Below are 13,041 nucleotides of genomic sequence, written 5' to 3' on the forward strand. Positions count from 1 at the left end.
AAGACACTACAGGCTTCAGACCAATCTTCCTGCTACATGGTCACAAGGCCAAAATGACAGTGGATACATTGTTCCCATTTCTGCCAGATGATGATCAATATGACTATGTGAAACATCACCAGGACTGAAGATGCAAGACAGTTGGCTCCGACTCTCGACGCCCAGGAGAAGGACCAAGAGTGAGTGCTAAAGTGCAAAGCACAGATACAGTTTAGGAGACTTGGTTTGGATTTTTTGGCTCTGCAGAAAGTAGGACTATTGGAAAGTTACTAAAGGGCTGCTTTGGTTTGTATTATATCTTTCATTACTCGTCTAATGCTTCAGGTGAAGTCTAGGATTACAAACCTTCATCAAGAAGACAAAGGGCAGAGATGTCATCCATGCCCTCTGTATAAAACAATCCTACAGTCCAGAGATGCAGATTAGTGATACGATGTTCAAAAAAACTACATCTTTGATGGGAGGAACTATCCTCATCACAAGTCGCAAGGATCCGCAAGCACCATCATAACAGGACCATTGACATGATCTCGAGCTAAGGTGCAATAGTTGAATACAAAAAGAACTTCTGAATCGGTGGGTTGCTGTTTCTCCAGGAGAGGGAGCAATGCTGTAAGCTGTGGTGCATGCTGAGTGCTGTAGTGATTAGCGTTGCTGGTTGGTATGCTATGGGTCACTAGTTGAAACCTGACTTGGAAGTTCCTGAAGGCTTCAGTTAATGTTAATAACTGATGAAGATACAGCTTTTTTGACTTACCCAACATGCGAATGTTACTTTCCCCACATATAAGAAATCTAGAACTTAACTCAGAATATATTCCAAAGTTAAATGAAAACATGGCAGATTTCAATAACTTTCAGTGAGGGGGGAAAAAAAGAAAAAAAAAAAGGAAAAACAAACACTAATTGTTCCATACACTCTGAAGTTAATGAGAAGTATAAGCATTTAATGAACATATTTACTATTACAAAGTGATGACATGTGTGTGAATGCCTAAGGGACCAAACTGCTGAGGTCATCGATCTTACGCACTACTTAAACTATTTATGCTAAGAACAACACACACACCCATGCCAGAGGGAGGACTCGAACCTCTGGCGGGAGGGGCCGCGCAATCCGTGACATGGCGCCTCCAACCGTGCGGCTACAATGTGATATAACTAATTCAAAATGAGCAATAGAATAAATTATTTTGTAGGACTTACTCTAAAAGTTGCTTCATTGGTGACAACACTTGACACACTTGTCACTTTTGGATGGAAGACAGGACTGCTTGCATCCATGGGAGGACGACCTCTCCTCCTTTTCAGTGGTGGTTCAACTTCATTATCACTGACCACTGTGTCCATTTGTGATGATCGGGTGTCAGTATTGTTCACATTCTCCTCTACAGATTGATTTGCTTGGGTTTCAGATCGCCAGGAAACCTCTGCCAAGCCTTTAATTCTCAAGTCTTCTGCGGCTTTTAGTAAACTAGCCAAATGGGACTGAAATATAAATTACTCATTTGCCATAGAACTTACAGTAAGAAAGGGGAAAAACAAGAAAACATCAGAGAATATAATAGGTGAAACAACGTAACGGAAATCGCAGACCTTAACTATGTTAAATATCTATCAACCTAGAATTTTCTCTCTATGCTTATACAATAAACATTAGGATAAGCAAAGTAAAGTCAATGAGATTTCCAATGTTGATCAAAAGAATAAACATAAGCTCCGGAAGCAATTTAAAAGTTAGCCCTATACACACACTGATTTAAAGAAAAAAAAGAAAGACACACCAAAAAGTAATTAATGTAGAGCAATGAAATTTTGAGAATGCATATGTCTAGGTAACACATTTAAGTGACTAACATTGCAAGATCACATGTTGATGTAGTGTGAGATAAGCCACTGCAAATGTGAAAAGTAAGTGCATTACAGTGTAACTGCCAAATTGTTGAATTCTAGCATACAAATTTGCATGCATTGTGTTGTACAGGTGCTGGACATTAGTTTGCGGTATGGAGTTCTATGCTTGTTGCACTTTGTCGGCCAATGCAGGGACAGTTAATGCGGTTCATGGATGACTTTGGAGTTATTGTTCAATGATGTCCCTCATGTGCTCGCCTGGAGGCAGATCTGGTGATTGAGCAGGTCCAGGCGACACGTCAACACTCTATAGAGCATGTTGGGTTGCAATAGTGGTTTGTGGGCAAGTGTTATCCAGTTGGAAAAAACACCCTGCAATGCCGTTCATGAATGGCAGCTCAACAGATCGGATCAGCAGAGTGATGTACAAATTTGCAGTCAGAGTGCATGGGATAACCATGAGAGTGCTCTAGCTATCATATGAAATTGTTCCCCAGACTACGATGCCAGGTATAGGTCCTGTGTTTTCAGCATGCGGGCAGTTTGGTTGCAGGCCCTCAACAGGCCTCCTAACCAACACACAGACATCACTGACACCAAAGCAGAACCAGCTTTCATCAGAAAACACAACAGACCTTCACCCTGCCCTCTAATGAGCTTTTGCTTGATTCCAGTGAAGATGCAAATGGTGGTAGTATGCAGTCAGTGCATTGCACACTACAAGGCTTCTGGCTCATAGCTGTACCAATTTGTAACAGTTCCTTTTGTCACTGTAGTGCCAAATGCAATTCAATTTGCTGCTGCAGATGCAGTATAATGCACCAGAGCTACATGCCAAACATGGTGGTCTTCTCTCTTGGTAGTGCCATGTGGGTGTCCGGAGCCTGGTCATCTTGTGTCCATACATTATCATGACCACCGCAGGCAGCAATCATGTATGGTGGCTACAGCAGTATCTCAATAAAAAGATTCACACAGTTATAGCTTTCGGCCGTTAAGGCCTTTGTCAGCAGTACACACACACACACACACACACACACACACACACACACACACAAATGCAACTTGCCTTCATGTCTGCAGTCCCAGAGAGCTGAAACTACTCTACATTCCATCTAAGATTTTCCGTTGTTTGATTAGTACCTTTCTTTTAATTTACCAACAGAAATTTGTATCATCATCAAATGGAGGTAGTGTTCTTTTTAATAGTCAGCACATTGACAAAATGGTGTACACTGCAGTATCTCAGAAGGAACATCCTGTTTCTCATAGCCCTATTACACATCATTCAAACTCAGTGAGCTGTTGCTAATGGTCCTTGCGTGTTAAAAATATTCTTAGCACACATCAACTCACCAGTCCAGTCCCAGAGGCACTAATGCTCACAACTGTTATGGAGTGTATTTAAAGCAAATCTGATTTTTGTTCTCATAATGGCACTACTAGCGCCACTCTTACATGACTGGCATGAAATTGGATTAGACATCATCTTTCAGATGTAGAAACATGCTTACCCACTTTTGTTTATGTCACAACTCCTCCTCGATTTTTTTTTTCTGTCAGTATATTTAAGACCTAAAGCAATTAATGTATGATAATATTAAGATTATTTAAATATGTGTAAAAAGGCTCGTTTGGAAAAGAAGGAAAAACAAATTCTTGCTTTCATCTTCTATTCCACAAACCATTCTACAGTGGATGGCAGAGGATCTAGTAGTATATCATAATTTCTATGTCCCACTGTTCCATCTACAGAGGCAACACGGAAAGAATTGCTTGTATTTCTCGGCGTAATCTTGAAACCTAATTTTGTTAATGTGCTATTACATGGGGTGCGTGTTGGAGCCAGTAATTTTCTTCATTTTTGCTGTTCATGGGCTCCCCGAATCTCGAGAGAAAGGTTCTCCACAATTCATAATGCCTTTCTTTTTGAATTTTCCACTGCAGTTTGCTGAGCAGTTTATGACACTTCCACACTGACTATGCCAATCTGCAACAAATCAGACAGCTAGTATTTGATTGTTCACTGTGTCTTCTTTCAATTTGATTCAGTACGGGTCCCAACCTCATAAATAATATTCTAGAACTGGCCCAACAATTTATAACTGGTGTGTCTTGTCAGTGAATTTTACTTCTGTAAGAGTCGTCAATTAAATCTCCGTCTGGTATCTGCATATAGATGGTAAGATTTGAATGTTATTTTACCTCCCAGATTCATTCACATAAAATTGTGAAATTTTCTCGAAGGAATTTCTACGGAAAATGTATTGAGACAAGTATTTTGTTACAGTTCTTCAGAACTATCATTCTCAAGAATTATTCATCAAGGAGTTTTACACAGATTCAGCCTGATTTCTCCCAGATTGTATGATTATACTTTGGAAATTTTAAGAGTTTGGACACTGATTCCAATGATAATCTATGAAAGAAGATTAAGTTATGGGTTTAATGCCCCATTTACAATAAGGTCATTAGACACAGAGTAGAAGCTAGTTATTTTTTCCAAAATGTAAATCCGGATAGACAGACAAGAATTTGAACTGCTCCTCCTCATGAATACATGTCCAGTGTCATACAACTGCACCCTTTCACTCAGTGAGGAACTAAGGAAGTAAATGCTAAAGAGCACAGCCCTGAATACCTGAGCAAGTCTAATGCAACAGGAATACAGCAAACGCTTCGGAGATTGTTCGCTATCTACCCTTTTGCTTCAACAGCAAACCACTCGATGGGCGCATAGTTTGCCTTTAGTTTGAGGGACATTTACTGAGGTTGTACCAATAATTTCCACCCTTGAAGTCAACACAAGCTCTCAAGTTCCTGCGACACACACACACACACACACACACACACACACACACACACACACACACAGAGAGAGAGAGAGAGAGAGAGAGAGAGAGAGAGAGAGAGAGAGAGAGAGAGTTCCGAAACACAAACTCAGCTATTGCTGACTAGCTCCTTGAGGTCTCGACTATCTGCCCTGATCTACATGACCAGTGTACCCAAACAATATTTCACAATTATTACCTGGGGAAATAATGAGAATAATTGCTGACTATAACTAATCTGATTTTTATTTGAGCCACAGATAAATTTCAGTGCCAAATTTAATAATTATAATCACCACAGCTTGTCTGAAATGTCCTGTACGACGTGATCTGGTGTGGCAATGGAAGGAACCAATCCTCTTACTAGTGCAAAGTGCTTACGATGATAATGGGATGGTAGGGCATGAGGAGCTGCGAGGTGAGTTGATTAGATCACAAACATATAATCAATTAAAATTTCCAAGCAGAATGAACCAAGGCACTGATACTCACATGATCTATGTTGATTTCTCCACGATACATAAATTCAACAAGTGCTCGTATATCTGCAAACTTAACATCCTTCAAAATCACAATAGGATTCTTTTCTTCGTACTGAGAAAATATTGTATCGAAGTATGTACTACATGCTGACAGCACAACCTGTAAAGATAAAAATATAAACAGTTACACACTTTTAAATTTCAATTTTCTCACAATATCAAACTTTCTTCTTGGAGTGTACAACAATCTATGATCAAAATGTAGCAATTTATGAAATACTGTATAAACTTCCTACACAACTATTATAAAAATAAAGGTGATGGAGAATGTAAATATTTATTTATATCAAAAGGAAAATTCATTCTAGAAAACTATAAAATTTCTTGGAGATACAGTGGCTGGCATGTACTTACATTAAAAATTCAAAATTCAAAGTACTGAAAAACAGACATGCCAAAGTAGACAGTAACTACTATGGTTCTGAGAACTGTTAATTTCTTTATCCGGTTGAAAAAGAGTAGGTTAGGAAATATTAGAAAGGAGCTGCAGCTCACTCAGTACATTGAAAGTGATCCATTTTTATCCCAGGCCAGAAATATTATGTTGTATCTGTTGTTATTTATATTGTTATTTAATTACATAGTGTAGTCAGACTACAAAAAACTTTCTTTTTCACATATTATCATATTGACAGTCACCACTCCTTTTTCACTTGGAGAGAGTGTCACAGACTATTAAAAAGAATGTCTAAGACACAAAGCGAACTGTTCTGTTAACATGATGTTTAAAGGCACATATACACACACAGTGACAAAGGCACACGACATTATATACAGTCACAATTCAGCATGTCGTGACAGTAACTTGTACCGATTCGAGAATTTCTGTGTAAATTCTAGAACCACTCAGCCTTCCACCATCTCGAACACACGATATTCTGGATATGAGTGTGGGATGGTAGAATCCTACCTACTGCGTGTCAGATGTTTGTGTGTGCAGGTTTAAAATCAGTTGCGGCAAGAAAGTAGACGCAGCAGTTGGACGGCACCGACAAGTACCTGTCGGGCAATCCATAGATGTTTTAGTGAGTGTGTAAGGAAGAACCATGGAGTTTATATGCAGCTCTGTGCTCATTGTGTCATTGACTATTGTTATTAAAATTAGAACAGTTGAATAAGTACTCTTGTAGACTCTTGACGCAACCTTGTTAGAGGCAACTCATTTTACGATTCATGTTAAGAAAGGTCATGGTATCCAAGCCAACTTTCTTTTAACTGTAACTCTATTTGTTTCTCACGTCCAACTGTACAAGAGACTTGCAGGAAGTTACATATTCACGTGGAAAGTGAGATTTTTATTGTGTATGGACGTCAAATACATCGTTAGTTGACAAAAACTAAAGTTTGTATGTCATAAGTAGAAAGAGTCTAAAAATTCATGTACCTAGCATTATTCGACAGAGAAGAAGTCAAGAGGGTTTCCAGCAGCCAGCTATTCAGTAAAGAAGAGTGGTTGCAAATTCCACATCAGTCACCTCGTAAAGAAGTGGAAGATGGCTTGGAGGAATAAGCTGATATAACACAGATCCACACTCACACTTTAAGTCGTCAGAACGTTAGGAACTATAGAAAGTGGTGTGTCGACAACGTCAGTGTCAGTTGCACAACAGAAATCAGAATGCAATGTCCTAAGAAAGTTCTCTCTGTGCATTTAATTCTTGAGTAACTAATTCACTACTACTAGTAGATAGTAATATTATTCAAACTTTTTTCAGAATGTGCCCTGCCTATTTCAAAACAGTTCTGCAGAAAGATAAACCATGAAAATCCGCTGCATTATGCCACACACAAACAGACCCTGCCTGCAGGCAGATCGGTGAGACTAGATCCAAAAGGCAGGGCCTGCACATTAGTGAGGACCAAATGTGCTTCAGATCAGCAGGCCCAATCCATTACAGATACCCACAGAAACGGACTCCAGTTTTGCCTCATTGTGTATATCCACCCATGTGGCCAGCTATTCTCGAGCCACGGACAGCATGTTGATGAAATGAGACCACATTGGTCAATCCATGCAACAGGTAACTTGTTCAAATACTCTGAGAATCAATAATAATGAGGATAGGTAGCAACTCACCGTAAACACGATTGCTGAGCTGCAGAAAGGCACGTAGAAAAGACAATCGCACTCTCAACTGAATTTCAGCCATGGCTTTCATCAGAAAACGAAAGTACACATATTCACACAAATACCCAGACACAACTCACGCACAAATGACCACATCTCTGGCCACTGCATCTACAGCCTCTAAGAATTAGATCCAAACAAACCACTCCTCATGCATAACCTGCCTCTCGTTGGTATCTGCTAGGCTATCGGCAAGAAGTGGTGGCAGCACTGACTGCAAGCTGAGGGGAGTGGTAGGAATAGGAGAAGCAGTACGAATGAGGGACCTGATATTTTCACAATGTGTTGGAAATGCCCTGATTTCCAGAACATGTGGCAAACCTGTATAATCTTTTTTATTGCCTATGTGGATTCTAGTTACACAAATATGAGTTAAAAATGTAACGAGAGCAATTTTTTCATAAGCTTGAATTCTACTATTTTTCACACATCAAGGTTGTCCCCTGTGTACTAGTTTGACAGTTACACAGTGGCAAATGTTATGTTTCCAGTTTTTGTTGCAATCCTGGAAGGCTTCTGTTAAAATAAACTTCAGATGGTCAGTTACACTTGGAAGTATCAGAGAAATACCCTTTAAGTAGATTTCAAACAGGGCAATAAAATGAGGTCACCGGACCAAGATCCAGTAAATAGGTGGACTGAGGAAATTACAGGGATACCATTTCCTGCCAAAAATAGATGGACAGAGATAGTTGTGTGATGGCACATAGCCACGATGCACATCCGAGTACATCCAGTCCTGGATGCTCAGGTACAGCTTTCCTTGAGTTTTTCAAGAGCATCTCAATAAGAAGATTGACTGAAAATTTGTTCTGGAGGTACATATTCTTAATGGGGAATCCAGGAACTGTAGACAGGAAGATGAGGAGACGGCGAAAGCATTGATTTTGGGTTTGCTCATTCTCACTTTCTTTGAACAGGGAGAGTTTACCGTTATGCCACTCCAGACTTTGGTGTTTAATTCTGGGATCATATCTGAAAAATCATGCCTAGTCACCTATGATAATGTGAATGAAGAGACTCCATTTGAAGATCACTTGAAGATGTTCCTGACACACCCTCCCAATTATTGTTGTTCTATTAGTTGTGAGGTTCTTTGGATCAAATTTTGCACAGTTTTCATGCATCCACATCCTTTGTTAAAATATGATGGACACTTAAGAAATTCAAATTAACTCCTCCCCCCCCCCCTCTCTCTCCTCTATCTATCTATCTATCTATCTACCTATCTACCTATCTATCTATCTACCTATCTCATCATCAGTTCACTACTTTCACATTATCATTTGTTGTTCACATTTTGGATCTATGCACAAGCTTTGCCTTCCACTACTTCTTGGCCAAATAAAATGGTATTTTGTCACCTGAACATATGCCCTGGATGTAGTAAGTTCTCCATAAGCCCTTTATAACTTTTCGTAAGTCTCCGTAGCAACACATACTTTTGCTAGTCCCTGCTTGCAATACACTGAACAAATGCAACTTAACTTCCAACACTTTGGACACTCTTGCACAACTGCATTCCGTTCAAACTGGTTCCGAATCAAAGGTATGATCCACTTTAACTCTTGCACAAAGGGGGAGGTGTAGGTGTACTGCATATGCTTTCCTTAGCCAATTTGGAGTACTTTTCCTATGGACAAAATTGTCTTCGAGCTGCAATGACATCCATGCCTCATACATACAGTTTCTGCTCTGTGTCACTATGTTCTGATTATGGTCTAAAATGGACTGAAACTGGTAACCATTTTTAAATATCTATCTACGTGTCCAAAACTGCTTCTTAATTTTATTACATTTTTTCTGTAGAACATTGCTTTTCCAGATTATGATTACAAAAATAATTTCACTTCATGAAATGACTGGCAAATTAGATCGAACAATTGAAAGGGTGCACTGAGCAGCCACGTAAGAAATTGTGTAGCTTGATAGGGAGTGTAAGTATTTGCATTCTTACATGCAACATGTTTGTACTTCGGCTGTTTATTTCACCATATACAAGTTACATTTAAAAGTTAACAGTGCCCCAAGAAACAGTATGTATCCACTCTACAACTAGATTTCTGGCTGGCAGGACGTACGTCTTAGGTATGCTTATTAAATTCACATAAAAGTGAACCTGACACAGGAAAATATTTAAGTATGCTTTTTTACTGCCATTTGAGTAATATGGAGATTATTTGGGTGAATTAATCTGATGATCAATAGCTGTAATTAGGCTCCATGACTTGACGCAAAAGTTGATTGTAGACTGGCTCTCAGATAGTCTTCATTATGAAAACCCATTTCCTAGTTTTGAAATTGAATCAATCAGGTGGCATCCCAGTATTCTGGAACTTTCACTGTAGTAGCATCATAATTTTTCTGCAAACCACTGCAAAATTCACTGTCTATTGAATGCACATTAGGATCTGGGACCAACAGAGATTACTTCCAATGGGAACACTGAGATAAGGCAATCAAACTTTCTACTGTAGAGTTAGGAAAGTAACAGAGGAAAACTGCAAGTGCACTCAAAAAGTGTTCAACAAAGCCCTCAACATGCAACCATTCACAGAGAACAACTTGCACGGTTAACATGTCTGACACAGTGATCTGTCGTGCCAAGAACATTTATATTTTAATTCAAATGGCTCTGAGCACTATGCGACTTAATTTCTGAGGTCATCAGTCACCTAGAACTTAGAACTAATTAAACCTAACTAACCTAAGGGCATCACACACATCCATGCCCGAGGCAGGATTCGAACCTGCGACCGTAGCGGTCGCTCGGCTTCAGACTGTAGCGCCTAGAACCACATGGCCACTCCGGCCGGCATATTTTAATTACTTAATCAGTTAGGAATGGGGTGGGGCTGATACAGTTGGTCTCCGGGAGGGAGGGAGGGATGGAGCATATTAATTATAAAACTGACTTACATTCCACATCATAGCAACAGGTTGCAGTTACAATCCACAAAACATGCAAATAACTAACACCGTCTGCCTTGCTCTTGATATTCATTCAATTACTTTTTTCCCCAAAGGCTTTCCCTTGTCCCTCTACAGGCTTCACAACATCTCTCCAAGCTACTTGTTAACAAACTTAGTTGATAGGTCAGACAGGAAGGAGTTCACTATAAAATAGCAGGAACACATGGATGCCATCCAGCTTAACAACTAGCTTTTATTTTTTCTTTTCTTTTTTTTTTTTTTTTTTTTTTTTTTGGAGGAATGGTGGTGGCAGTCTATTTAACCTTAAATCATCTGCCAGCAAGAATTCATAAAAAAAAGTGATAATTATAATGTGAAAATGATATGGACATTCCAGCTATATGTAAGTACTACAATATTTTACAACACATGTCCCTTAGCCCCTTTCAATCTTTTCAGTTTTGTCTTTTTTAATTTAAACAGTGATCTCCAACATCGAGTATGGAAACAAGTACATGAATGTAAACCACCTGATGATTGGATACAAGCCTGAAGCTGGTTGTGTGTTAAATAAAGTCACCTTCAACTATGACTGGTAGCAGTTATTACTCTACACCTATAAAAGAACAGTCACAGAGTTCAACTGCATCCACTGTGGATGAAATACGCCTATTGGAATTTCATCCACTGTTTCTGTCAATAGTTGCCTAATGTCCCATTTGAAACTTTCAGTAAACTCTGGTTCTGTCTATTTATCCAGGCCCCCTCACTTTTTCCCACCCTTGTGAAGTTCCTTCAATATTAATCTGTAGCTGATAACCAATATACTACAGCCAGGTCAAATCAGCATCTGAAAATGTTTTGCACTTTGAATTATGCTTTCAAAATCTCTCTCTTTATTTACCCACCCCCATCATCAGTCTTCTGACTTGTTCGATGCAGCCTGCCACAAATTCCTCTAAGCCCTCAATTATTTGTTAGATGTTGTACAGGATATTTGACAAACTGACTGGTCTGTCTGTTCCCCCAACTTAAACTCCACCAAACACGTGAGAGATGCATTGAGCATACATATTGCAGCACATTCACACGCACTAGATGACCATCTAGTAGTTGTCAACTGCGCTCATGGAGAAATGGAATTCCTTGCCACAAGAACTGCTTCCAACCTTGTGGTCAGCATGAAAGCACACTGCACAGCATGTACTGCCATCCATGTTGATCACACACCCTACTGAGAATGGTGTGCAGCAATATTTTTTTTTTGCAATGTTCAGGGGACCATCATAAATCACAATGACTTCAGTGTAGTTGTAGTTTTTGAATAAAGGTGTCATTTCTGTTCGTCTAACAGCATATTTTTTTCTTTCATCTACCTTCTACACTATACTATAGCAGTTATCTATGTCTGGTTCGAGTTTTGTTGAGTATGTTATTTAGCAGTGACACATCACGTAAAAGTTACTTTCATCCTAAAGTTCAGTTGTTTGAAACAATCTAGTGTCAACAAATCTCTCAATCTCATACTATTTTTCCTTTTTACTCTTTTTGGACTACTGAATTACAAACTGCATCACAGTTAAATTTTCATTTCCCATAAAGTTATGAATAATTTCTTTTGTTTATTATACATCTTTTCAATCCCTACATCATATGTACAGCAAATATGCGCGTAGATGTGTACTAATGTGTCTATCTTTGGTACAATAATGGGTTCACTATGCTGTTTGTAGTATCTTACTCGTGACCTTACTTTCTTATTGATTATTAGCCTTACTCCTGTATTACCCTTATATGATTTTGTGTTGACAGCCCTGCACTTACTTGACTAAATATTTTGTTCTTCCTGCCACTACACTTCACTTATAGGTAACATCTACCTATCCATTTCTCCTTCTAAATTCTCTGAACATGTCCCTGGGAATATAACGAATGTAGTTTCCACTTGCTTTCAGCAGTTTGAAGCACCAACATAGCAAGGCCATTGTAGTTACATCAGCTCAAACATCCACATTATTTCTCTTAAAACTACTGAAAAGTTTCCTTTGTCTCTTCAGGAACCAAATGTTAGGCTAGCATAACTACGTATACCCTGCTGGCACAATTGCAGTTACTGTACGACTGTCTGCATTGATGAGGAATGTAAGACATTACACTGATCACGAGAGGGTGGGGTGGGGTGGGGTGGAGGTGGGGGAGGAGAGAGGGAGATGCCCCTATACAAAGAAAAACCGGAGTAATACCCCAATTTAATTTGTATTCTAATAATATTCATGATACAAAACCCAACTCACTGCTTTCTTACATGACTTTCTGGAAGCACTGGATCGAAGTAATCAGGAACATGCTGTATTTCTTTGCTTCCAAAAAGCACTTGACTCAATGACAGATCAACACTTATTAATGAAGGTACAGTTATCTGTATCTGGATTTAAGGATTTCTTGGTACGGTGAATGCAGCACGTTACCTTTGACACAAATGCATAAAAAAACGTAGAAATAATTTCAGGTGTGTGGCACGGAAGTGTATTGAGAGCCCTTCTGTTCTTGTTGTATACAATGACCTGGCAGAAAATATTAATAGTAACAAATTTTTTGCATATAATGCGGTTATCTGTAATGAAGTACAGTCTGAAAAATGATCCATGAATATTCAGCCAGTTTTGATACGATTTCAAAGTAGTGCAGAGACGGGCAATTTGCTTCGAACATTCAGTAATTAAATGCACACTTCAACAAATGAAAAAAGTTAGTATCCCATGACTACAATATA

At 39.0% G+C, this 13,041-nt stretch overlaps 1 protein-coding gene across 7 annotated transcripts in view; it reads right to left on the minus strand.

Moving 5' to 3' along the window:
* LOC126483868 (longitudinals lacking protein, isoforms H/M/V-like) overlaps positions 1-13,041 on the minus strand; it is a 155,820-nt gene that overhangs the window by 80,935 nt on the left and 61,844 nt on the right. For all 7 annotated transcript variants that reach the window (XM_050107151.1, XM_050107143.1, XM_050107098.1 and 4 more), the window contains 2 exons: positions 5,178-5,327; positions 1,207-1,488 (listed from right to left, as the gene is read on the minus strand). In XM_050107151.1, the coding sequence (XP_049963108.1) occupies positions 1,207-1,488; positions 5,178-5,327 (432 nt within the window). The remainder of the gene's footprint in view (positions 1-1,206; positions 1,489-5,177; positions 5,328-13,041) is intronic.

The sequence above is a fragment of the Schistocerca serialis genome, chromosome 1 (assembly GCF_023864345.2).
Source record: "Schistocerca serialis cubense isolate TAMUIC-IGC-003099 chromosome 1, iqSchSeri2.2, whole genome shotgun sequence".
NCBI classification, from domain to species: Eukaryota; Metazoa; Arthropoda; class Insecta; order Orthoptera; family Acrididae; genus Schistocerca; species Schistocerca serialis.